Here is a 27606-nt window from a genome sequence, read left to right on the forward strand (position 1 = left end):
AGAGGTACATGCGGGGCATCGGGGCAAGACTGCATTGCAGGCTGAATTATCCAATAGTGAACAACATAGGGCACTAGACCAGAAACCAGATGCATGAACAACTAGGCATCCAACTACAATGTGTGTTTACTCAACAGGGGAAGTCCTCGTAGATGTTTAGCACAAGTGACGCAGTTCCAACTGTTTCATAGGGCAATTTCCACAAGAGACGCCAACCTAACTGTTAAGACTCTTTCTAGCTCGAAGTGAGAAAGACAGCACAGCAAGGTGAAAGGAAGAGACTAGCTTGCAAAAGAACGAAGAAAGGCGAGATGAAGTGCTGGTGTTTGCTAGAAGACACAAAGAGAAACTAAACATGAGTTAGGATTCAATCATATCCTACTCGGCCAAATCTAAGCCTTAATCATTGCTCTAAAAAGTTTACTGTGAATAGGAAACCTCTGACTACAGCTCTAACATGAACCGGAAACTACTGCCTAGAGTCCTATTCTAATTTAACAACTCAAAACTAAAGAAGGCAAGATTTCTCTCCTACTCGGCCAAATCTAAGCCTTAATCATTGCTCTTAAAAGTTTACTGTGAATAGGAAACTTCTGACTACAGCTCTAACATGAACTGAAAACTACTGACCAGAGTCCTATTCTAATTTAACAGCTCACCACTAAAGAAGGCAATATTTCTCTCCCTTAGCTGCCACATTACTTAAATGGCAGACAAAAGTATCCCCAGGAAACACACATAAATACCCCTTTGTGTCCCTCTTATACCCAAAATGACTAAATAACCCTTATAGATTAAAATGACTAAGATATCCTCAGGATGGTTACTAACAAATGTTGCATTTTCGTTGAGTAGGGATAACCTGATTGCCTTAGGCATCCTGTGGACAAGGACAGAACCAGTTGACAAAGTAATGGACAGTTTCTCTAAGTACTACTTGGATTTGTAGGCACTAATGAGGGACACATGGTAAAGTAGCTGGCTCCAACCTGGAAATTTTACGAACTTAGGCTATAAAACCCTTGTATTGCAATAGTAAAGAAAGGAGAAGAGCGGTTTAAAAGGGAGATCCAGAGAGAGTGTTAGAAACTTGGGGTAAAATAATTTATGTAATTGTAATTAGGGACATTGGGGTATTTTAGTCTAATAAAAAGGGTAAATTAGTAATTAAAAGAGAAAGTAAGGGTTGACTTGGATGTGAGGATGTTGTAGTCCAAGTAAGATCATAGTAACAATCAAAGTTTAGAGTTAGAATGGAAGTAGGTGTTGACAGTAAAAATAGCAGTTAGAGTTAGAATATGATTTCTCTCAAAGGAATCTTTATGAATGTAAGACTTCTAATCTATAAATTGGAGAGATCACAAAAGGAGAGATATGCTTAGACCTTCATAACGTTTTGTTTTTTCTTTTATTTGTGTGTGTGAGACTTTCTCTCACTTTTTTCTCTCGAGTTAGGAGAGTTAGGAATGCCGGTGGGTGGCACCCAAGGGGCTGAAGCTCAGCCCTCAAGTGAGAGTCCTTTGTAATGGTACATAGAGGAGTATAAAAGAATAACTGTGGAGAAACCTTAAACCCCTCTTATGCCTCAAGTTGTTGGAAACAACCGCCTTTTCCTCTCTTTGCTTATTTCGATTTGTTCATTGTGTTTCATTAGTTAGTTCAAGCTGGTCATACTACTAGGTCATCATGGTAAGTTCTATAGAGAGATCACTCCCGTTACATGTAACATGATGTTTGGATGATAAAAAAGTAACAACTGGAATACGTAACAAGGCATATGCTACCCGTTTTAGCATGATGGCTTTAAACATAAAAAAGTAATGACTAGAGTACATTAGGGGCTTATCTTACCCCTTTTTTGGTGCAAGGACCTGCAGCTTGAGTTAATGTAACTAGAAGGTATAAAGAAATTCATGCCATGAACTTTGCAAAATATTGCTGGTGGGAACATCAGTAATCAGGATTTACTAACAGCTGAGGAGTTTAATAGCAGCAGTGAGTGCATTTGATCCTGACAATGACGATGCCAAATTATGCAAGAAGAAACCTCCAATTTTCAGCAAATGATTAAAAACAGTCAACAGAAAACAGTGACTTAGAAACTTAACAATCAGACAAGATATCAGCAGTAAGTAACCCCTCAAAGTTACATACGAAAATATAGCAGCTAAGGAGGAATAAACATCCAAATGTAGCAATCACTACATAACCAGAAATGAACACCTTTCAACTAACCCTAAAATATAGAACAGGCACAAGAGAAATGCTCACTTTTAATATTTTTGTTATGATATATGCAGAGACATTTACATGTAGCACTCACTTAAAAGGTCAACATCGGCACTTGAATCCTGGCTATGTTGATATCAGCGACATGAAAACTGTCTCAAACTCCTCATCATAAAGTTCTGAATGCATACAACTAAACATCCAATAAAACAAACCTGATACTTAGGTTCGAAACATTGTATGAATATGATCCAAATGCTTAGGTTAGAAACAAAGTACGAATATGATCCAACCATTAACTACATGAATCATCAGGTGACAATCACTTGTTTATAACCAAAGCAGATACTAACATTTGAAACTAAAACACATTGGCATGTTTATCAAAACCTATTTCTGGTGATGCTTAGAGGTCTTTTTTTTAGAAGTTGGAGGCTGTGGCTTTGGATTCTTTTCAACTTCAACTGGATCCAGCCAATTGAGAGGATGACGATTGAACCAGGGCCAATCAGGAACGGTTACCAATGTTGTCAGGAGAACTCCACCAGCAACGATCACAAGCATCATTTGGAAGGAACTGAATGTGTAGCCAACAACAAATGCCACAACAGCATGGACAACAAGCATGATCTGCATCAACATCTCCGACAGTTTCTGCCCTTGCCAATCCATCTAGAAAGAAGATTTTTATCGACGTAAGAATTTAAAAACAAAACTCAAATTCATTACATAAAAAATAATAAAAAGTTAGCACACAGATATTTGCTGAAGCCTAATTGAAGTGAGAAAGAGATAGGAGAAGTTCCACAAGGGTTTGACAAGTCACTATCTCCACACTAGAGAAAATAGATTAGCCAGTAAATTAAATTAGAGAAACGCATTTAAGAAAAATAGATCGAAATAAATACGATAATTTTGAAAACTTTAACACCAAAAACCTCGAGAACTTCTACGTTCTACGTAGAAACAGACACCGGAAAGAAAATGACAAAGATTTCAGTTGGATTCGGGCTGCAAAAGCCGTGCAAACGCTAATTACCGGCACGATTTCATGAATCCAACCAAACATTTTGTCCAAATCTCGATACTTCATCAGGTTAAGACCATAACCCTAAAAGAGCAGGAATGAAATAGATAAATAAACAAACAAATACCCGAACAAATAACAAGCCCTGCGGCAACTCACACAGAATTAGAAAAGGAAAAACGTCAGATCTTGATTGCTTTGAATGCAATCTCGAAGCAAAGCAAACTGCACAGAGAAATCCCTCAACAACAGTCTCAAAACAAGATTAACATAAGCGTCCACAACAAATGCGAAGACGAGCCAACGACCATGAAAGAAAATCGGAAACGACTAGATGCCGACTTACTTTAGCTGTGCGAAGATGGATTGACCGGAGAGAGCAGGGATTCAGGAAGCAGAACAGGTCCGTTTCGCTCAGCCGTTAAAGGAATAGATCAAATTCTTGCGTTGGGACTCTGAATATATGGGCCCACAGGCGTTATTCTGCAAAGAACTTGAATTGAATTAAATAATTGAATTAAACTTAAATGAATTGATTCAACTTCAACTCATCTTTTGGGTGTTAAGCAACCGGGGAAACAGTAGAAGGAATTTTACCGAGTCTATATTAATTGAAGCTAAAAGTCCAAACCCAAGACATCTCAAATTGTTCCCTACTACTTAACATAGTTTTAGTGCATGACATTGTAGTTTTAAACCTTGTGGGGTGTTTCTTCAAGAGTTGTTCTTCAATTTTACTTGAGTTTTTTATTTTGATTTTGAAGCTTTAACCCTTTAGATGCACCAGAAGGTTAAGTATCTGAAATACTAGATTTACAAGTTATTAGCTCAAGTTATAAACAAGTTATTATCAGTGTGGGAGTCAACCTCCGGTCAACAATCTTTTTCCGTTATGTCTAAGAGGGAAGGGGTCGATTAGTCTACTTTAACTGATTCTTCGAATGAGGTAAGTCGATAAAGAGTTGGATTAAATATCCTAAGCATGAGCAAGAGTTAACAAGCATACGATAGATTTGTTTTCAAAAAAAAAAAAAAAGAAAGAAGAGAAAACAATTCAATAGATTGAGTAAGACTAAAAACTTATCTAATTTCAATGAGGTTATCGATTGCCTATGTTCTAATGCCTAAGGCACAATGCCTTGGGGAAAAAAATTGAAGACATGTTTCAATAAGCCAAGCAAAGAGGTTATAGAACTGTTTGGAACCCACATAAAAGAAGAGAAGTGGAGAGAAAGTTATTTTCTATTGTTTGGCAGTAGAAAATCATTCGAAGAAAAGAAAATAAGAGAAAAAATCACTTTATCTCCTTGTTAATAATTTTTTTCTCATAGAATAATAAAATTTTGGGAGAAAATAAAAAAAATAAAAAAATTGAGAGAAAATTTTACACATAAAAAAATTAAAATTTATTAATTTCCCTTTATTTTTCCTTTTCACATGTATCCAAACGAGAAAAAGTTTATTTTTCTTCTATTTTATCTCTCATTTTTTATGGGCATACAAGAGAAAATAAACATTTTTTATTTCTTTTTCTTTTCTCCTTATCTTGAAAAAATATTTTCTCTTGTTTTTTTTTCTTTTCTTATATTTTCATCCAGTGGTTTTCGGAGATGGTGGCCCGCGGGACTGTGGGTAACGTATTGCAGAGTTTCGTTTTAGACATGAAGAGAGAACGCCGTTATAGGTCAAATTTCCAATCAAAACGTTGTTCATTTATTTGAGTTTTGCATCCACAACGGGAACGGACCTTCTCGTTAGTAGCGATGCCGAAGAGAACAACACACACGTACTCCAGTGAAGATGCAGCTCCGGACGGGCCGGAATCGGACCTCTTCGTCTATTACTGCAAGCACTGTGGTTCCCACGTTCTCATCACAGGTTTAATCATTTTCGCTCTCTTATTGCATTTGATATTTCGATTTGAATTTCTTCAGTTTTCAAAACCTGATTAGAAGCTCAAGTGTGCTTTCCCATGGATAGAGAACTGAGATGGAGGTCGTTCTTTTTGGACGTGTTGCTTATGACAACCAATTAGATGCAGAATAATTGAGGGAACTGCCCACTCTTTGTCTTTTGTCTTTTGATTGACGAGCGTCGACTGGCGAGGCGTAATTCTGGTTTCAGTCTTTTTTTTTTTCATCTTTGGAAAAACATTTGGGTTGAACCCACTCATATGCGGATGGTTGTTTGGTTTTTTCTTTTTCAAATTCTGCTTTTTTTTTCGTTTTCTTGTTAAGAGAAATGTGTTAGTTGTGACTTTTTTTCTTGTATTAAAGTTTACTTTATCGAGGACGAGGGGTTTGAAATGGGACTAGTTATTGTTGGAAGAGAAGTTAAAGGGGAAAGTAGAGAATAAAGACATTGGGTAGATTAAGTATAATATGAATGTGATACTTCATAGGGTCTGTAGACTATAGCTTTCTCTGTGTTTCAGCTGGTTTTTCTGGGCGCATGCTTATTCATGTGTTCATATTGAAGATACTCAGTTGCAGAAAATGCCAAAAAGAAAAACCGATAAAGCTCATGTACTGGACAAGAAGAAACATCTTGCAAGGCTGAATGTTTCAGAAGGCGGAAAAGTTCTCTTAAAACGGTAATTTTTCTGCTATTAAGTGAAACATTTTCTGCTCATTGCTGTTCTATCTGTCCATTTGAGATTAATTTTTCCCGCCTTTTGCCCATGCTCCAATAAATTATGTGGTCGATATTGTTAGAATGCAAAAAACATAGTGGAAATAGGAGAAAAAGAGAAGCGAAATGATTGATTAATAGCTGTTCAACTACTCGTACTTTATTTATAATAGTAAATACAAAGATTTCCTTGTGTAAGTAGAAATTTGAAAATTTAATTCAAACAGAAATTTCATGAAGTTTGTATGTAATAGGACTCTTATTTCACATAGTATACTACAACACTCCCCCTCAAATTGAGACATATAGACCATACCTGCCCAGGTTGGCACAGGTAGATGCTCATCTTATCACTAATGGTTAACTTGTAGATGGTTTGTCATAAACATGTTGCATACAGTTGACTGTCTTGCATCTCCTCTCACAAAAATTCTTCACATAAATTCTTGGCTGTGAATACCTTCCTGAGCAATTGTAAGATGGATTCTTGTGCTGAACTTCATCAAGCTAGGGAGCACTTGGCATGAAGGGCCAACTGGAACGAAATATGAGTAAGTAATAAAATAGAAACTCTAGATTCCTCTCAGTATTTAACTTTTTCATTCTCCCCTTGAATAACACACCATCTGAAGAAGTCCCATTGGAAATATTCGTTAACTGATTTATAGGTAATAAAATGAGATGGAGACTCTCACAACCCCAATTATTATTTTCTTTTTTGAAGAAGGAAGTATAAAAAAAAGGAAGGAAAAGATGAATGACACAAGGAATTAAAATCGAAATCAACACATGCAATATATGATTTTAAACACAAACTAGTGATAACACCCACTAAGTAGAAAAACTTAAATTAGGCAGTAGATGAACAATTTTACCTCACTCATAGCCTGCCAAGTATGGAATAATCACCCTATATACTTCACTATAATGAGACCAATCCAGGAAACTCAAAACAAAGGATTTACTTAAACTCCTACAACAAAATGTAGTTGTATTGTCCAAAACAAAGTTTGAACCAGAGAAAATGAATGGCTTCAAACAAGAAATAGAAGTTTTGAATTCAAAACCATCAAATGAATGAGTTCCAAAACAAAAAAAAAAGTTTGATCTCACAGAATAACAAAGGGCAATCATCAAGTCATATTCTTTTTTCTCTTTTTTCTTGAGATGGAAATGGAAAATGATAGTAGTTTATGTTATTTTATTTTTCTCCTTAAGTGGTCAAGGGGCACTCTTGTAATTTTATGAGAGGAGCTAACCCTAATTAGAACCTAAGGGGGAAAGCTCTCTCTCTCAAGTTCGAGTTCTCTCTCTCTCTCTCTCTCTTTCCCTCTCTACTCGTCTACTCTCTTTTCTTCTTTCTCTCTTCTTCTCTCTTCTTCTTCTTCTTCTTCTCTCTTCTCCTCTTACCACTAGCTTCTACAATGGATTTAGCCTTAGAATCTAACACACTGGTAGAGCTTGTATTTGGCATTCTTTTGAACTTTTCATGGTCTTAGTGTATTTCAGTCAGTGCTTCAGCTTGCCTCATACTTTTGTTTTAGTTCAGGCAACAATATTTCGTTCTTTAACAGTTACTACATTTGCACCCAGTTTCATAGATGAGATTTTTTTTTAGTTTGATGGGAATTTTCATTGGAAGAGGAAAGAAGAGAGTATAAATTATTAAAAAAAAATAGTTCTCTTAAAAACATAAGCTCTAATAATACTTTTATCAATTATAACTCATTACATAGAGTTGTGTTTTTTGAGAGAGTGAACGAAAGTCCTTTTTTAATGGAAATCAGATGTTCTCAACTGATTTTGGCAATTAGACTGATGTAGTCTGCTTTAGTTATCCTCTTATTCTTTTCGTTTTATCACTGGTGGACTATCAGGCTTTTTTATCTGAAAAAATTGTGGTTTCAAGCAAGGTATTTTTTTCCATCTCTCAGTCAGAACTTTTTTGAAATAAATATGTAGTAGCATTTGGAGCTCATGTAAACAAACTATGGTCTTTATCCAGTGGTGAGGGAAAACTTGAAAAGCAATTCCGTATGATCTGTTTGGGCTGTGGACTTTGTGTATGTTACCGTTCGGAAGAGGATTTGCAAGTTGCTCCATTCATTTATGTTGTTGATGGTGCATTAAGTTCTGTTGCAGCTGAAACCAACCCACAGGTATCTTGTCTGACTTTCAAATAATTGTTAAGTTCTGAGCCATATACGGGTCTTTTTGTCTGGTAATTTCTTACCTTGTGTTAGAGGATAACCTCAGGGTTATGCTTGTGCCAGTTGTACTGGAACCAATCCTATTGTTCAAGGCATATGTGGAGAAAATTTGTTGATATTTATGTCTAACAGATAAATTGAACAGTTCGATGTTGTTTCAGGATGCTCCTGTGCCACCCTGCATATCACCATTAGAAGGTGGCCTTGTTCAAGTGGCAATTGAAGTAGAGGACCGTGCTCAGCGTTCAGCAATTACAAGTATCATTAATATTTTTCATTAATTTATCTTTATTATGTTTCTTATTTGTGTTTTTTCTCTCAGTCACATTTGGTTGTAAGAGATCATATCCCATTAGATGATCCCACATGATTTATTTTCCTTGTTCTTTGCTTTAGTTATTATTGCTAGCTTTGTGTGCTCATCTTGTATGTTCTTTCTCTTTTCAAAGAAACTCTCACTGTTTTTAGAAAAAAATATGAATTATATTTTCATCTTCTGTTTGCCATTGTGGATGAGGATTCCGACCATTTTTTACCTTTTCAAATTTTGTTGCATTTCTTTCAGTTGCTTCAATTGGCACTTCTGAACATGCATTACCTTCTTGTTTCGATGGAGGTTTTCCAATTGAAAAGGCTCAATCGTGTTGAGATGCATTCATATCCCCAGAGATATTTCTTTCATTTCTATTATTTAGTGATCTATTTTAAGTAGTTGATGGGTGTGTATAGACATATGAAGTATTATTTCTTATAGTATTTTGGAACTTAGGTGAGACTTGATGTGGGTAGCTTAGGGTCGTGCTCTAATTCTATCCTCTCTTTCTCTATTTCGACACAAGTTGACTGGGTGCGGTTCTTCCCTTTTTGTCTAACCTCAGTTTTTACTTGGTATCAAAGCAGGAGTAGCTCATCTAGGTGAGGCCTTCTCAACTTTTCTTTTTTCTTTCCTATTTCTCGACTTGCACAGGACGTATTCTGTGTAAAAATCCCATATTTTTTGTTGAATTTTTGGAAAAGTGAAAAACTTCATTGACTTGATGTAATTTGAGTACAATGAACCCCTATTTATAATAGAGGAAACAAGTATAATCCAATTACAGTTAAACTACCCTTACCCTAGTTGCTCCCAAAGTTAAACAATAAAAGATAGATCCTAGAAAAATTGAATAACTGAACATAAATAGAAGACTAACATAACTAGAACACCTTTAATTGCGACTTTTTTGTGAGATCTCCTCCTGTGAGACTCCTGTACGACTCCACCATATCAATGCTGTCTCATCCCGCATTGTTGCCCACCTTGGCCTTAATATCTTTCCACATCCTAGACCTTATTGAGTTTTGTGGGTCGATGATACTTCCATTTCAGTTGAGGGTAGATGTCTTGTCCCCATTCAATTCCTTGAATACAAGGAGGACATCTGGTGTGATGTAATTACTATGGATGTGGGTCATATCATTTTGGGCAGGCTCTGGTTGTATGATCGAGATATTACCATTTCCGGGTGCTCTAATATTTGCTCCTTGTTCAAAGGAAAGACCATCCACCTTAAACCACTACCACCAAAACTTGTTACACAAGGTAAAGCACAATCAAGTTCTCAAAAGAAAACCAAACATTTCATTAATCCCAAAGATTGGGAAATGAAATATTGCATGAGTCTATAGTTTTTGCAGTGGTAGCCTGCGAAGTACACGTGAATTCCCTAGTCGACTCCCCACCAGAGGTGGAGTTTATTTTATAGAAATTCCAAGATGTCTTTGTTAGTGTGTCAATGCCCACCTCTCACAAGTTACTGTTAATGTAATGTATTCACTGACCCCCAATTTTGAGGAGTGCCAATGTCGATAGTGAGTAAATTAGTTAGCGGTTCCGGCTTAGACGTTGATGAGGTCAAATTGTGACCGTAATGGTGATTTGTGAAGAAACTGTAAAATGAAGACGAGGGTCCAAGGGGGCTGGCCCCCTTGGCGGCGGGGTCCGGGGACGCAGCGAAAAACAGAGGGGCACTCAGTACTGACCGTCCCAGCGGATAGAGGCCTCCATCGGCGCCGGAAGAGAAAGGAAGCTTCCTACCATCATTTCCGTAGCTGTCTCCCAGTTGTCTTCCTCGATTGAGTGCTGCAAAACACCTATAAATAGAGGTGTTCTTCAGCAACAATCGGAATCCAGAATCATACATCTTCCTTGTTCATTTTATTTTTAGTTTCTTCTTCTGTAAATTCAGAAGCCATTGAAGCTCTTCTAAGAGCGTGTGGTGGGACGAAATCAGTTTGTATTTCAATAAAGATCAGTGTTGACTTTCTTCTTGATTGTTGTTTAGACGTTCCTGGGTTGAGTTTACTCTGTTTTATAGTCTTTCCCAAGGAGTTTCCAGATACATTGCCGCTTATGCGTGACATCCAACATGCCATAGATTTGGTGCTGGGAGCTAGTATGGATAAACTTATCGCACTATCGGATGAATCCCGCCGAGTATGGAGAATTACAAAGACAAGTGAATGAGTTCCTCCAAAAGGGATTCATTAGGGAGAGCTTAAATCATTGTGTAGTACCGACCCTCCTCACACCAAAGAAGGATGACTCTTAGCGAATGTGTGTGGACAATAGGGCCATCAATAAAATCACCGTGAAATATCAGTTCCCAATTCCTTAGATGGATGACATGATAAATATGTTGATGGGTGCCACTATATTTTCAAAGATAGCTCAAAAGTGGTTACCATCAGATTTGGATTTGTCCGGGAGACGAATGGAAGACAACCTTCAAAACAACAGATGGGCTCTATGAATGGATAGTCATGCCATTCGGACTATTGAATGCACCTAACACTTTTATGTGCATGATAACATAGGTGTTTTGACCATTCATTGGCAAGTTCTTGGTGGTCTATTTTGATTATATCCTCATTTACAGCCAAACCAAAGACCAATACCTTGACCATCTCCGCCAAGTTTGCCACATCCTCCTAAAGGAAAAGCTTTATGCCAATTTCCAGAAATGTTTCTTCTTAACTGATCAAGTGGTTTTCTTGGGTTTTGTGGTAACTTCTGTTGGCATCATTTTTTTTTTTTTTAAAAAGGTGTGAATTTATTACTGAGAGAGAAAAAAAATACAAACCATTCTAAACAACACCTTCCTCCACAACAAGCTGTTGGAGAAAAACACCTGTTTTAGCCTAATTATCCGCCAAGTGATTTGCAGATCTAGGAATATAATTCCACTTGCATCGTATTTGGGAAATTAAAGTACATATATCATCAAAAAGATCCCAATGCCGCCATGGGGGTATGCATGTCTTCTTACACCAATTGATAACAACTTGTGAATTGCCTTCGACAAATAAAGGTCCTTCCATTCTCTGATTAAACAACTTCAGCCCATTGAACAACCCAGATAACTCGGCTGTTGTTGAGTCTGATATGCCGAGTGGCCGCAAAAAGAGAGGAGCAATTTTCCTTGGTCGTCATGGATAACCCCCCCATATCCAGCTAACCCCGGATAACCTTACGCACTTCCATCAAAGTTTAGTTTAAAAAATCCAGCCGGAGGAAGAGACCAAGTCTCCATAGTCGGAGGGTGGGGGGGATAGGAAAATTTTTGCAACAAGATCCCAATTCTCACGAAGAATGATCCCTCCAAGACTTTTGAATTCTTTTCTCATCCGAATCCAAGAGGTGACTAGCCCCACAATCTGATTGCAGAGAATGTAGTCAGGAAGGGATTTGTTATTAAACTTTCTGTTATTCCGTTCTTTCCAAAGGCACAAGATAATGTGACCGACGCTGCAGGAGATTAATAACTTTCCAATTTTAGGGAGATTAACTTTTGTAATCGTGTAGATTGTAGAAACGAGATTTTGGGATGAGCAATAGTGCAAGCCAATTTTGTTGATGAGATTTGTCCATACCGAGTGTGCATAATTGCAATGCAGAAGTACATGATCCGCAGTTTTAGTGGAGGACATGCAGAATGGGCAAAGAGGATCCAAAACGTGCGTTCCCCGACGAATTAGCGCATCCGATGTTAGGATTTTGTTTTGGCACGCAGTCCAGATAAAGAATTTTGCTCTCGGGGGTACGTGTAGGGACCACGCAATGGCTGATGGGTGACAAGATTGAGCATGGGAGGGGGGGTAGAAGAGCTTTATAGGCAGATGAAGCAGAAAACGTACCTTTGGGACAAAGTGTCCATATCAGGGTGTCTGGGCCATTTTTGACACTAGCCGAAGATAGACTCGTAATGAGTTCGGCGGCTTCCATAGTTTCTGCTTCTGTTAGCCCTCTACGGAGATTTAGGTTCCAATCACAACAATTTTGTCCAACAATAGAAATATTAGCTTCCTTGTTTCTGGCAAGAGAGTAGATTTGACCATAGCAAGAGTTTAGACTAGCCTGACCTATCCACCAATCTGTCCAAAACCTTGTCCTACTTCTAGATCCAATATAACACTTGACAACGTTTTGAAGACAGGCAACAACTTAGCTATTTTTTTCCAGATAGGAGATAATTTGTTATACCTTCCTCCTTCAGTCCACCATCCCAAGAACTTATCTGCTTTACTTGCCACCATGTTTCGCCAAACCAGAGACGGGGTCATGTTGAATTTCCAGATCCACTTCAAAAGCAGAGCCGAGTTTGTTGCTGCAGTGTCGCGAATTCCAAGGCCACCCTCAGCAAAAGGTTTACATATGTCAACCCATTTTACAAGACTATTTTTTTTCACCATTTTGCCCACCCCATAAAAATCTTCTTTTTAAAAACTCTATTCTCTTCCTTACAAAGGCTGGGCAACGATACAATGATAAAAAGTAAGATGGAATTCCATGTAAACATGACTTAATCAGAGTGAGTTTACCAGCTTTAGACAAAAACTTCCCTCTCCAGTAAGCAAGCCTACCTTCAAGCTGTTCAATGACTGGGTGCCAAGAAGATTTTGTGGGTAATACAGGAGAAAGGGGGAGACCCAAATACGTACCCGGAGAGGAGGCAACTTCTGTTTTCATCATTGCCGACTCCTAGAAGGTGAAAGACATTGTTGAGTGGCTAGAACCATCTACTTTTCACGAGGTTAGTTTTCATGGTCTTGCCATTTTCTTTGACGATTTATTAGGGGACTCAACACCGTCATGTCCCCGATCACCGATTGCATGAAGAAAGGGGAGTTCTTATGGTCGGAAGCTATCTCTCGTGCTTTTCAAGAAATAAAAAAAGTATGAGAGAGACACATGTTATGAGATTACTTGACTTCTCTAAGGTCTTTGAGGTAGAATGCGACATGTTAGGTATATGCATAGGAGTACTTAGTCAGGAGTAACGTCTAGTTGTATATTTTAGTGAAAAAACTTAATGCTGCCAAACAAAAGTACTCAACCTATGATAAGGAATTCTACGGTCGTTCAAGCATTACATGCTTGGCATCATCATCTACTCCTGCAAGAATTCGTCTTGTACTCCGACCACGAGACCCTTCACTATCTCAATTCCCAAAAGACACTCAATCATGGGCATGGTCAGTGGGTCGAGTACCTACAAGAGTATTCGTTTGTCCTGAAGTATAAATCAGGCGGCCCTCAGACGTAGAATTAGCCTGTTGTCCACCATGAGCATTGAGGTTATTGGCTTTGAAAAGCTATGGACGAGTACCCTTCATGTACCGGCTTTGATAACACTTATACTGAACTGTAGGAGGGACCACATCGCACAATTGGTTATCTATTTTGGTCCAACAAGTTATGCGTTTGCCGCACGTCAATACAAGACTTCTTAATTTGGGAAACTTATGTAGGGGGACTTGGTGGACATTTTGGGCGCAATAAGACCATCACGGAGGTAGAGTGTTGATTTTACTGGCCTACTTTAAAAAGAGATGTTGCTAAGTTGGTAGGAGAGTATAGGATATGTCAATTGGCCAAACACAGTAAACAAAACACAGGATTGTATATTCCCCTACCAGTCCCCACATACTCTTGGCAAGACCTCAACATAGATTTCGTCTTATGCCTTCCCCGTACCTTTCAAAAACATGACTCTATCTTCATTGTGGTGGACCGTTTTTCCAAGATAGCTCATTTTATCCCTTGTACTAAATTTTTTGACACCTCCAAGGTCGCTCGCCTTTTCTTGGATGAGATCATCAAGTTATATGGCCTACCTTAGACCATTGTTTCGGATAGGGATGTCTGCTTTATGAGCTATTTCTAGAAAACTTTTTGGCATTTGATAGGTACCAAATTGAAATTCTCTACCGTTTACCGCCCCCCAAACTAATGGTCAAACTGAAGTCATTAATCGGAGCTTGGGGAACCTCCTTCGCTGCCTTGTAGGAGATCACAATTGCACTTGGGATTTGATTCTCCCAACAACCCAATTTGCCTACAATAACTCGGTCAATAGGTCCATAGGCATGAACTTGTTTCAAGTTGTCTATGTATATCGGCCTAGGAAGCCTTTGGATATCATACCCATGTTACCTCATGCAAGGGTTTAGAGTTTGCTACAACATTTGCACATAGGGTTCAATGATCTACATGTCGAAATCACTAAACGAATCCAAGCAAGTAATGCCCAATATAAATTTTAGGCCGATGTGTATAAACACGATAAACAATTTAATGTGGGTGACTATGTCATAGTTCGGATTAGGCATGAGCGGTTTCCTATGGGATTTGCTTGAAAATTGCAAGCTAGTAGTGCATGACCTTTTCAAGTGCTATAAAGGGTAGGTCAAAATGCCTATGTTGTTGATTTGCTATCAAATTCAGCCATTAGTTCCGCTTTTAACGTTGAAGACAATGGCATATAGGGACCACCCTTCTATTCCTGACGACCCCTTTTTATCACCTTTTGACTTCGCCTCATCGCCGGATACACCCCCTCCTTCCTTGCATGATGCCTCTTTGGATCTTGTTCCCTTACCTATAGCACCAACACATAAAGAACATATTAATGCTATTTTGGATGAACAAAATGTTTTTACCAGAAGTGGCGCAATTCAACGTTTCCTAGTGCGATCGACAGGGTGACTAGATTCCGACTGCACATGGATTACAAGAGACACATTACAACAGCTGGATCCTGATTTGTTGGAGTACTATCAAAGTCAATAGGTGTCCTACTCGACAGAGTCGAGTTTTTCGCAGACCGGGAGAGTTGGTGAGGACACCCTCGTGTACCGCCGATTACACAAGTCTATACTCGAAGACACTGGACTACGACAAGACCCACTGCATTGTGGTTGGAGATTGAGGCATTTAAGATAGATTAGTTGTTATTTTATTTATTTATATTTTGTATTATCCTTAGAAGTAATTGTTTTATTTGTCTAGGGGCATTTTGGTCTTTAGGGACATTTTTATCATCAAAGGTATTTTGGTTATTTTGTCGTTAGAGGTATTTTGGTCATGTTGAAATGTCCCTAGGGTTTTGGGTATCTATTTAAATTCATGATCGCTGGCTTTGGGGGGTGATTTCAGATCCATCTAGCAATCAGTGTTTCTCTTATGCTGGTCTATTTGGCATCTCCGATTCAACGTCGCAGAGCTAAATGGCCTTCTTAATGGGCTCTGCATGTTCAGAGACAACTGCAGTGGTCCATTTCACATTGAAGGGGACTCCAAAGTGGTCATTGGATGGTGCCAACGGTGCCGGCATTGGGACATCTTTCAAGAGATCTTAGATATTACCTCACTATTTTCTTGTATTTGGTCTCACATTCCGAGATCTGCAAATTCGGCAGTAGATGTGCTTGCCAAGCAGGGAGCTTCCCTTCAATCTCTTGTTGTTAGGGATCTGCTCCCTCTTCCTTCGTAAATTTTCTCTTGTTAATATAATACATTTTTATAAAAAAAAAAGATGTTTGGAAATCATTTTTATTGATTTTTTTTAAATGACTTTTATTGAATGAAGATTAAATTTTCCTCCCCTGACTTTTCTCTTCTTTCTTCCCTCCTTGCTCTCAGCTCCTTACTTGCCTTCTTCTTCTTCCTCTCTTCCTCCTTTCTTCCTCTTCTCCGTCTACTTTCTCTCTTTTCCCTCACGGCAGTAGTACACTAACATTGTCCCACATCAAAGAAGAAGCTCTCATGGAAGGAAAGTGGAAGACACGTCAAGGAAGCATGAGAGTAATGGAGAAGAGTTGTTTCAACAAGCAAGTGGATATCTCTGTATAAAAGTTGTTGTTATAGTTATTACTATGTTTTTCTACTCTTTTTTTGAGAACATGTTTTACGATTTCTTAATGTCTTATTTAGGCTGCATCTGGTCCCCTCTTCTATAGAGGCCTTCTTGAGAATGCCTTTATTATAGAGTTCTTCTCGATGGATTCCTCTTTAGAAGAGAAGTGTTTTTTGGCTTCAACTATTGTAAAAGACTGCATTACATTAAAAAAGTTATGTATTAGGTTTAATTATGACTATGACATAATTTTAAAGAAAAAATATTACAATACCTTGAGTTGTACCTTAAGTTTCATAATAAAATAAATACAATAGAATAACAGTTTTAAATATAAATTACTAAATGCTCTTATTTGTACCTTAATTTTCATTATAAAAATAAATGCTGTATAATGTATAACCTATTTGAATGCTATATTATGAGCCCATCCAATTTGTAGGATTAGTGGCTCCCATGTCACAGACTCATATTAGATTAGCCTATTTGGTGTATGATATGTTTGGTGGGTTCTCACATAGATGTATGGGCCCATGTTAAACGTTAAGCTATATGGTGCTAAACTACGTGAGGCAACAATGACCATTACCCTCACATTTTTTATGAATTTTTTCTTGCATTTTCTTCATATGCAGAATAAAATTTCCCTGCACTTGATGAGTATACAGTTAGTTGTCCTTGCATTTCTTATATATGAAGAATAATTTCTGTACTGCTGCCCTGATGTATGTCAGGAGTCAATGCTGATGATGTTCGAGTAACAATAGCAGCATCTGCTGCCCGTGGTGAAGCTAACAATGAGTTACTGGAATTTATGGGAAAGGTGAACATTTTTTCCCTTTTCTCCTCTGTTTTCAATCATTGTCATCTCTTCTAGTATGTATTGGACAAGAGGCTGCCCATGATTTATAGCACATATCCACTTCATCCTCATTGTCAAACACTTGGCATGGACATTGAATGGACTAAATAAAACGGCTAATTACTTCTTTTATTTGACTAGGATGTGATGCTTGCCTAACTTAACCCATGAAAATATGCAGAACCAAAAAGTGTTAGAGAGGTTAGACTTCAGAGATTCCTCTCCCCTTTTTAGTACTTGAACAATATTCAAAAATTATATTCATGTCCATGCAACCTGTAAACCCTAAGGAACTACTTTTCATATTAAGCAACTTTTCTTGAACCTAAGTAAACCTACATAAACACTAAATTATAACCTTCTGATACGCCCCCTCGCCCCCCCCCCCCCCCCCCCCCCCCCCCCCCCCTAGGAAGCTTGAGCTGGCTGTGAAGGATGTCTGGAAGAATAAGGTAGGGCAGCCCTTACATGGGCCCTGTAGGATCCAGTCTAATAGTGTACTTCAGCATGTGTCTTTTATTAGGAGATTTCTTCCCAGGAAAGGCACGCAAGATGAGAGAGTAGAAGAGTTAAGAAGTGTCTACATTTATTGTATCTTGGAGCTTGCTTGGAGTTTAAGTGAGTAGGTGTGGGAACTATTAGTCTCACATAGGATTTAGGGAAGAGATGCTCAGTAGTTGAGCACTATATAATGTAAACTCTTCAAAGCCTTAGAATCAATCAATTCAATACTTCTCTCTTAACTAGTATCGGCTAACCCAATGTGTCAGATCAACGATATAAAGGTCAATAGGTGGCCTACATTCAATCAATAAGATGTCTATCGGTGTAAGTCTCTCTAGCTAATCCGTTCCCTCGAGGAGGATTGTGCCTGACAAGGGTACGAGTCTTCGTTTCTATTTCATCCATTTCATTCCATTTATTGCCTAGTTCCCTTGGTAGCCTGACCACCCATCTCCATTGTTGAGTGGCAAAAGGTCCCACATTGAGAAGTGTTAAAAAAATGGTTTAGTTATAAGGTTGAGCAATAGGCTTCTTGAGTGGCTAGTCATCCTTGATGTGGCTATCAAACTTGTGAAGGAGACCTAATGTTATGGCTGAATTGTCTCCACCTCGTGAAAGAGCTATCGAACTTGATTTTGATGGTTCCTCTCTTAGTAATCCTTGGCCTTTTGGTTTTGGAGGTGTGTTCCATGATTCTACTAGTGCTGTCTTTGCCACCTTTGCTGAGCTGCTAGGCACCTACCACTGTTGCACTTCAAGTTGTTTGTCATGGGCTGATTTTTAGAGATCATTTTGATCAATTTGATGGTCATTTGTATGTGCAAGGAGACTCTTTAGTTGTCATCTGTTGGTGCTTCCGCAAGAAGGATTCTCCTTGGTGCCTATGGAATTGCTTTTTTGAAATTCAAGATCTTTGTTCCTTTGCTTGTTCTTTTTTTTTTTTTTTTTGAAAAAAAGATGTATTTATATTGACAAGAGAAATTACAGAAGAGGGAGCATGTCCCTGACAACCAGCGATTGTAGGGTAGCTCCCTGCTTAGCAAGCACATCGGTTGCCGAATTTCCGCATCTCGGAATGTGAGACCATATACAAGATAAAACTGAGGTAATTTCAAGAATCTCCCGAAAAGTGTCCTAATGGCACCACGGGGGAGGGGATGCACACTCGCACCATCCAATGACCACCTTCGAGTCCCCTTCAATATGAAGGGGGCCGATGCACTTATCTCTGAAAACACGGAGCTCGTTGAGAAGGCCATGAAGCTCCGCAGACATAGAATCGGCGATTCCTAAAGGGTCGGCATATGAGAAAAGCTGGTTGCCTGAATGGTCCGATATAACCCCTCCGAATCCAAAGATCCCGGGATTACCAAGAGAAGAACCATCAAAATTCAACTTAAGGTAACCAGGTTCGGGAGAGATCCATTCTTGCATAATTGGGACCCTTGTCCCAGAGTGCATCGTAGCCAAATTACTCCTCAATCCGTCCCAGAGTGCCCCATCCATAGATCATCCCAAAATTTGAGGGATCTACTGTTTCCAACATAGAATCTACTGGCAGAAGAAATTTTTGGAAGAAGTAGGTATAGTGCTCTCCAAATTGAAGATAAACCTCTCCGATTACCCCTTGACATCCACCATGAGCGATACCACCAAGTTTGGAAAAAACCATTTCCTTCCAAAGATTTGAAGAGTGAGTATTGATTTTCCATAACCATTTAAGGAGCAATGTTTGGTTCATATCCTTAGATTTCTGAATCCCCAGGCCACCCATATTTTTGGGCAAACAGACATCATCCCATCTGACCAGATGATATTTAAAAGCATCACTCGATCCTCTCCATATAAATCTTCTTTTGAGCGTATCCATAGTCTTACATATGGATGAAGGACAGGCCATAAAAGATAGTGCATAATTTGGAATACCTGCAATACAAGACATGAGAAGGATGAACCTCCCTGCCTTACTGAGTAAACGCCCTTTCCAGGTTGCTAGCCGGGATTCAATTTTATCAATTGATTCCAAAGACCTTTGCAGATGCGACCGTTGAATAATGGCAGGCCAAGATAGGTTGTCGGTAAGTAGCTTGTTATACAACCGAATATACTTACCATCTCTGCAAGGAGCTCAGGGCTAACATTAAAACCCATGAGAGAGGTATTTTCCCAGTTGACTTTCTGACCAGATGCTAACTCGAAGAGACCCAAAACCGCTTTGATCTTTCTGACACCCTCAATGTTACCGATTCCAAATATGATAGTATCATCTGCATATTGAAGGATGTGAATATTAAAAGCTTCTTGTGTACTAGTAGGAGGAAGCCACCCAAGATTGACTGCCGAGTAAAACATAGTAGAGAGAAATTCACCAACCGTATTGAAAAAAAGTGGGGAGAGCGGATCACCTTGTCTAATTCCTCTAGTCCCTTTGACACCCTCTAGTTCCCTTGCTTGTTCTTGGTCTATTGTACTTCATTCAACTAATTTTTTAGCTGATTCCTTAGCCAAAAGAGAGGGTACCCTCCAATCCCTTATTGTAATGGGCACTCCTCTTAGGTTTGTGTTTTGTCGTAATAAAGCACTGTTTCAGAAAAAAAGAAAAAAGAAAAAAGAAGTTGAGTCATTAATTTTGTTCTTTCCTATATTACACTTTATGACAGAACATTATCCACTTATCTTTATAAGATATCTTCAGGACACATATCAATTGTTCTCTGCTGTTACATATGTGAATATTGTGTCTAAGATTGCATAAGGTATTTTATGTCTGTTTGTATTAGCTGAGATTGGTCAAATCTATAATCAGCTAACAAAACTAAAGCAATTATAATAGATCAAAAAAGGAGCATGGCCGTAAGTCTATATGAGTTTAGGTGTACCTACTTTTCAATTTAACCATCCAGAGTGAATTGAATGACTTAAAAATTGATTAATTTTTATTTTATATTTATTTACTATCTTATGCATCTATGTTGGCGTTCATTTGATATTATTTTCTGATGTCTATCAACTTCTAATTATAAAATGGAGATAATTGCATTGTTGCAAATACAATGAAGTAAATGGCTTTTCTTGTTTTTAATGGTACTTTTTTTGAAAGGTATATTAGATTGAAGAGGTCAGTATCTGTTGTATTTAGCTATTTGTTATTGATGCAGGTTTTAGATCTCAGACTCAGTCAAATGACACTTCAGAGAGGATGGAATAACAAATCAAAGCTTCTTGTGGTGAGTTTAGGATTTAAAAGATCTATCTTATTTCACATACTTACATAGTTTATACTGTTTGTCAATGTTCTTCTGAATGCAATCCACTATTTCTTGAGAGATGTTAGGATGAACTAGAAGGCTCATTACTTATGCTTCATTTGGGAGAGTGTAATCCTCAACTATCATGGGAGGAGACCATGTGAATAAGGGACTATGATCATTTAAAGGTGTTGGAAAAATATCTGTAAAAAGGTATTTAGGTCATTTACCATGTTCATATGGCCCTCATAGGATAACTGTTAGCTTATCATTATGCTAGAATTGTATGGTCAGTTTTTTTTTTTTTTTTCATTCTGAGATGTAATTAGTGAGATATAAGGGTTTATATGTAGAGGGGCATATATGTTATTTTTGTAACCCTAATCTTTATTGAGTTTATAAGGTCTAGGGTCGTTCTCCAGACCCAACAGCTGCTGCTCTATTCAACAGCCTTCTCTAGTTCTTCTTTTCTCCTTTTCCTTTTCTTCCCTCTTCTATTTTTCCTTATTTCTGATATTTTATATGGTATTGTTGAAGTTGTAAGTGTCAAGGGTATTTTGGGTACACACTTGGTTTTTTTTCTCTAAGATTAGGAGAGTATTTATCTAGTTTTTATTAAAAGAAACGGAGAAAGAAAGGAGCTAACCCCTAACAACAAGAGATTGCAAGGAAGCTCCCTGCATGGCCAAACAATCGGCCACATAATTTGCTGATCTCGATATGTGAGACCAAAAACAATCAAACAAACTAAAAATTTCCATAATTTCAAAATAACTGTCCGAATGACGCCACAGGGGCCCTGAGGAATGTTTGCACCAGCAGATCACCAGTGAATGGGCCTAGCACATTGATCGCAGAAAACACGAAGCCCATTAAGAAGACCGTGTAGCTCAGCCATCGTAGAATCCGCAATACTGGGAGGGCCAGCGAAAGAAACGATTTGGTTCCCAAAAGAATCACGAACTACTCCGTCATAACCAGCTATACCAGGGTTGCCGAGGGAGGAGCCATCAAAGTTGAATTTAAGGGCTCCAGCAGCCAGCGGGGTCCACTCAGAAACAACCGGGGATTGAGTATTCATCTAGCTATGATGTACATTGAGTTCAATTTTCAGGTTTATATGATGTATATACTAGGAGATATGCCATTGAGTCAAGAGTGGCATTTATGTGATTGTACTAAGTTTTCACTTAAATGACCTTTTAATATAGAGGGATGTCAAATTTTGACCTTTGAGAAGAGTGCCGTACACCGCAGCACTCCTGAATTCTCTTCTTCCTTTTCTCTCTTTCTTATTTCATCTCTCTTCTATGTCTTCCACTCAATCTTACATAGAATCAGAGCTCAAGATCCATCTGAAGTAAAGTTCATGTCAAGTTTCCTTCCCCTTCTCAACCTCTGTCCACTCTAGGAAGGGGGTTTCTCCAATTCTCTACTGATTGGAGCTATTACTAATTTTGTACTATAAAGGGTTAATAACCTAAGGCCGTTTGGTCTAGTGGTATTCTCTTTACATCAGGTGCGTCAGGTCGCGAGTTCAAATCGCACCATGCCTCTCTCAAAAAAAAAAAAAAAACCCTAGGGTTAATAGCTTATTGTGCTAGTAGAGCAAGTATCTATGTTTTTTGTGCCCCTAGAGGTTTGTTTGCAGCTGCCTCCCTATTTCTATGCATGTGCAGACCCAAACTAGTTCCTGGAACTGTGTTATCTCCTATTTTGCATGGAGTTGTGTGTATTGAAGTGATTTCATGTTATTAGACCCCTATTGTGCCTTGTTGTGGTTGACAAGTTGATACCCTAAATTTTCCACTTCTGTATGGGGCCCACATCATTTGCATGGGAAATTTGGCGTGTTTGTGTGATTCTGGTTGGAATCATGTAGCTGTATTGCAGTTTCTCAGATTGTTTGAAGTATTTTAAGTGGTTATGTCTGATATGGGGGAAATTATTTCTTTGGTAAAAGATAGTTTGAATTTGGAAGGGAAGGATGCAATTGTTATTACTACTGAAAGGTTAAGTGGTTCAAATTCTTTGAGTTGGGCCAGATCTGTCAAAATTTACTTCAAGGCTAATAGAAAAGCAAAATATTTGAGAGAATACCCTCTCCAACAACTTTAGACGATTAGGAGGCTGAAGATAGTCAGGTTATGACTTGGCTATTCAATAGTATGGAAATAAGCTTTAAGCGACAGGTCATAAATTGTGAAACTTCAAAACAAATTTCGCCTATTCTCGAGTCATTATTATTATTATTATTATTATTATTATTATTATTATTTTAGGCAAAGTGTGAATTTATTAAGAAACAAAAAGATACAACCTAAGAAGAGGGGTCTCCCACCACAACAAGGGTTTGAAGGGATGTGCCCCATCTAGCTTGGGAGTCCGCAAGGTGATTAGCAGATATAGACACATGAACCCAAGTACATTCTAGGGAGAAGAGATGCTGCAAATATCTAAAAAGATGTTCCAATGTCGTCAAGGGGGAGTCTTGGATTTGTTGCACCAATCTATGGTCATTTTGGAGTCACACTCAATGATGAGGGGACAGGAAAACTGGTCTTGGTAAGCCCGAAGGCCATTGAGCAATCCGGTAAGCTCAGCCGAAGTAGAATTTGAGATGCCCAAGGGGCCAACAAAGGAGAGAAGGCTGCCATTATTATCGTGAATAACTCCAAATCTTATAGGGCTGCCATCAAAGTTCAACTTGAGGTAACCGGGAGGGGGAGGCAGCCAAACTGCCATAGTGGGAGGACGAGAGGACCCGACCATTGCAGCAACTAGATGCCAGTTTCCCCGGAGATGAGATCTGCTGAGGTGGAAAAATTCTTTCTTTATGAGGAGTCGAGTGGAAACTTGGCCAGCAATGGACTCAGCAAGCTCAGAGACAGAGAAAGACTTGAATTGATTTTTTTTTTTTGTTCCTGTCCTTCCATAGTGCCCAAGGGATATGATCCGCACAACTGGGGATTAACATTTTGCCAAGTTTATGAAGCTGAGAGCTAGTGAGGGATTGAATCATGGATGGGAGGTCGTGTGATTCTGGCCATTGCAGCAAGCTCGTATCATTATCTTCTCAAGAGAGCAACCTATCTAGAGTGTATCAGCTTTATGCTTAGTTGTTTGCCTTAAAAAAGGGGAGATAGAATTGTGAGAGATTACTTTGGTGAGCTATAGGGATTTTATAGGAGATTGAGATGAATTACCCATTTTTTTTTTAAAATGTTGATCTTTATTAAGCAAAGAGAATAAGCTACAAAACATTCTGGGATGGGATCCCAAAACAACAAGAGATTGAAGGGGAATCCCACTCCTAGCAAGAGCGTCAACCAAAGAATTGGCCGAACGTGGTACATATACAAGAAAGACAAGAGGAGGCATCCTTGACGTTATGAAAGGTAGACCAAAGGTGCCCAAGTGGCTCAGAGAATGAGGATGAGCACCAAGAAATCATCGCCTTGGAATCTCTTTCAATGATAAGCAGCTTTGATAGATGATCATGGAAGAGAATGAGGCCCTAGCGAAGGGCTATGAGCTCTGCAGTAGTTGAGTCCGATGTCCCCACAGGTCCCGAGAATGTGAGGCAGGTGGTAGCATTCGAGTTATGGAAGGCTCCCCCGAGATCAATAGAACTTGGGTTGCCAAGCGAACTCCCATCAAAGTTGAGTTTGAGAAAACCCAGTGGTGGAGGGGGGACGCCAGTTGTTGTGGATGATGATGTTACCCAGATGACCGAACTCCTTTCGAGTGAGGACCCAAGAGACCTGCCCAATGATTTTTTATTTTTTTTGAAAAGGTGATGATTTTATTGCAAACAAAGAGGCCAAAGATAACATTAAGGGAGACCGCTCCTGACGACAAGAGATTGTTGGGAAGTTCCAAGCTTAGCACAAGAGTAAGCAATAGAATTAGCTGATCAGGGGACATGAAATATATAGAGGAAATAAGGTCCAAAATATCCAAAAAAGTATCCCAATGGCACCAAGGGGGTGTTGAGGGAGTAGAGCACCAAACGATCACCACTTTGGAGTCTCCTTTGATGATGAGGGGTTGCTGACCCGATCGTGATAAATGAGAAAGCCATGGAGTAGGGCAGAAAACTCAGTACCGGTAGAATCTGCAATACCCAGAGGTCCAAAATATGAATGAGGGGAGTACCATCAGAATCATGGAACACTCCCAAAACCCACAACTCCCGGATTGTCAATGGCACTTCCACAACAAGGTGTTGGAGTGAAACACCTAATTTAGCTCGAGTGTCAGCTAAATGGTTAGCTGACCTAGGAAAGTGCTTCCAATTGTAGTTCATAAGAGAAATTAAATTACATATATCAAAAACCATATTCCAGTGCAGCCAGGGGGGAGGAATTGACTTTGCACACCAGTTAATGACAATTTTAGAATCATCTTCAATACAGAGGGCCCCCACAAGATGGCGTTTGAAAATCTGTAGCCCATTAAGCAAACTGGAGAGCTCAGCAGTGGTGGAATCAGAGATTTCAATTGGCCCAACAAAGGTAAAAAGTAGACAACCATTACCATCATGGATAACTTCACCAAAGCCCGCAGGACCGGGGCATCCACAAGCGCCACCATCGAAATTTAATTTGTAGTGGCCCATTGGAGGGGGAGACCAAATTTCCATAGTCGGGAGACGGGAAGGATTAGTCATGCCAGCTTTCAGCAGCCAGTTCCAACAGTCTATTATCTATCTCTTTTCCCATAAGGTATTACTTCCATCAATCTCCAAACCCTGAATCTCTCTCCTCTCTCTCTCTCTCTCTCTACATATATAAATCTATCTTTGTCATGCTAGAATTCCTCAACCTCTCTTCTGTCCACTACCTCTCCATTCTTCACTTGCTCAATCCACGAGTCTCACGTCCTTAAATCCACTTAATCCTCCATTACAGACTCCTGCATGCCTTTACTGATGTCAAACTCCCCCCTTTGGGTGAACCAAGAACTACTTCAGCACTTGGGTATGCAGCAGTCTACACAAGCAGGGAACCCATCTATGTGAAAAATGAGGCCATCTGTCCAAGCAGTGGCAGCTTGACTGGTTTTGTTGTGGTTCATCTGAGATCTATTTGTTGGTGATAGGGACAATACTAGAGGGTGGAGTTGTTTCATCAAATAGACGAGTCTCCTCTAGTTATTCATAAGGGTAATTTCAACAGATTCTGGATGTGGATGAGTTGCCTCAAATAGTTCTCAAGAGTAGATGTTGGGTTTTGGACAGCGTGAAGTGGCCTTGAGCTTTCCCAAGGGCAATAGTGCTTTTGAAGGAAGTAATTTGCCTTGTTAAGGGGCAATGACCTCCAGTTCTCGAATTGTTGCAGAAAAAGACTCTTTTGGATGAGTATAATTGCCTTGCCGTAGGGATGAGCAACCTTGAGCTCTGGGTGAGATCAGAAGTATGTCTTCGACTTCGATCAAACTTTCTGTATGCCAACAGCAGCGATTGACTTCTGACGTTTGGAATGCTAGAGGGATGACTCACTCTTTCTAAGCATAGAAAAAGCTTCATCGGCTCGCTGGAGTGGTTTGGCTAGAGTTCCAACCTCACTCCAAAAAGAATGTGTATAATAAAAATCACATTTTTTTCATCTTTAATCTCCACGTCAATCACCTGAAGTGTTAGCGCTGGGATCAAACGGTTCTAATACTAATTTCTTACCAACTTATGCTAGTAAGAGCTTGAATTGTAGTTTTGCAAGCGTTCTGGCAAAGGGCAGTTAAAGGTGATTGGGTTTTGGCATTAGAACCAAGAAGCACAGAAAAAATCGTACAAGGATCTATGAAAATGTTCCCCTCTGATTTCTTTCTTTTCTTTTGTTGAGAAAGGCTAGATTTTCTTCTAATTTCTAATTTACCCTTTGAATATACCTTAAGTCCTTAATTACTATAATTACGATAAGAAAGACCACTTTACCCCCAAATACTAAAAGTTCTTAACACCAGTTGAACATGGTATTCTCAAATTAAGATTTTGTGTGCTTGTTATAAAAAATTGGGAGAAGATGAAATATTTCTGGGTAGTAAATCTTTGAAACCGAAGATCTTTTTGCTCTTAACTGTATGCACTTCTAGCAAGCTTATGGTTTGCTTCTTTCATTTGCAGAGTAATTGTATGCTACTGTCATGAATACAGAGCCTTTACATTTATGTTAAGGTTGGCAGAGTCCATCATATTTGGCATTCAATTTTTTGAACTTGTACTTGTTTGTATTTCAATCAGCACCCTTTAGGTAAAATGTTATTTCTTTTTCAAAAAAAAAAAAAGGTAAAAAGTTATTTGGCAGTCTACGATGTCTCTGCAACTTACCACAGATTAATCTGACTTATTTGAATAGTTCTGAGAAACTGTGTATAAGAAAAAGAAAAAAAGAGCTTGTGGGTAGAGTTAAGATATGAGTTTCATAAAGTAGTATTTAATATTTGTGTTTTCTGTTATTAGGTGGAGGATTTATCTGCAAGGCAGGTGTATGAGAAGCTTTTAGAGGCAGTGCAACCCTAAAAGCTGCTGTGGTGTGTGATGGAGCCTATCTCTTTTGGTAATATATTTCTTGGAGATCCATTTTATGTCATATTGGGATTCAGTTGTAAGAATGTATGCCTCTGGAATCGTTCAAAGGTAGTATTGTATAACAGATAGCTTCTTTTTTCGCCAAAGACAGCTGGAGGCATATTCAAAAGAGGCCTAGAACTAAAATCA

The 27606-nt window shown here is 38.8% G+C and overlaps 2 protein-coding genes across 4 annotated transcripts; one reads left to right on the forward strand and one right to left on the reverse strand.

The window, feature by feature from the left end:
• Nucleotides 1-2262: 2262 nt before the first annotated feature.
• LOC137961474 (signal peptidase complex subunit 1-like) lies at nt 2263-3722 on the reverse strand. 2 transcript variants are annotated; one of them, XM_068808395.1, is made up of 3 exons: nt 3603-3722; nt 3384-3481; nt 2263-2901 (listed from the first exon to the last, which is right to left on the reverse strand). In XM_068808395.1, exon 3 carries the CDS (start codon nt 2899-2901, stop codon nt 2620-2622), a length of 282 nt encoding a protein of 93 aa, XP_068664496.1. In that variant the 5' UTR covers nt 3384-3481; nt 3603-3722; the 3' UTR covers nt 2263-2619. The 2 variants fall into 2 exon arrangements, with proteins under 2 accessions (XP_068664496.1, XP_068664495.1); XM_068808394.1 differs by lacking the exon at nt 3384-3481 and having other exon boundaries at nt 3603-3719.
• Nucleotides 3723-4910: 1188 nt separating this feature from the next.
• Nucleotides 4911-27606, forward strand: LOC137961500 (UPF0235 protein At5g63440). Of its 2 annotated transcripts, XM_068808397.1 has the most exons (8): nt 4911-5134; nt 5735-5849; nt 7893-8046; nt 8259-8355; nt 17009-17097; nt 20799-20867; nt 27013-27063; nt 27349-27606. In XM_068808397.1, exons 1-7 carry the CDS (start codon nt 5020-5022, stop codon nt 27034-27036), a joined length of 663 nt encoding a protein of 220 aa, XP_068664498.1. In that variant the 5' UTR covers nt 4911-5019; the 3' UTR covers nt 27037-27063; nt 27349-27606. The 2 variants fall into 2 exon arrangements, with proteins under 2 accessions (XP_068664498.1, XP_068664497.1); XM_068808396.1 differs by lacking the exon at nt 27013-27063 and having other exon boundaries at nt 4914-5134.

This window comes from Aristolochia californica, unplaced genomic scaffold (assembly GCF_029961685.1).
Source record: "Aristolochia californica isolate CCGP_79_NKW_82.1479 unplaced genomic scaffold, dmAriCali1.0.hap1 SCAF_1, whole genome shotgun sequence".
NCBI classification, from domain to species: Eukaryota; Viridiplantae; Streptophyta; class Magnoliopsida; order Piperales; family Aristolochiaceae; genus Aristolochia; species Aristolochia californica.

What these genes read in the sequence shown, in the direction of transcription:
- LOC137961474 (XM_068808395.1), bottom strand. Translation starts at nt 2,901, where the DNA reads ATGGATTGGCAAGGGCAGAAACTGTCGGAGATGTTGATGCAGATCATG.
- LOC137961500 (XM_068808396.1), top strand. Translation starts at nt 5,020, where the DNA reads ATGCCGAAGAGAACAACACACACGTACTCCAGTGAAGATGCAGCTCCG. An exon ending in GGAAAAGTTCTCTTAAAACG is followed by an intron (nt 5,850 to 7,892) that starts GTAATTTTTCTG and finishes GTCTTTATCCAG; the next exon opens with TGGTGAGGGAAAACTTGAAA. An exon ending in CAGCTGAAACCAACCCACAG is followed by an intron (nt 8,047 to 8,258) that starts GTATCTTGTCTG and finishes ATGTTGTTTCAG; the next exon opens with GATGCTCCTGTGCCACCCTG.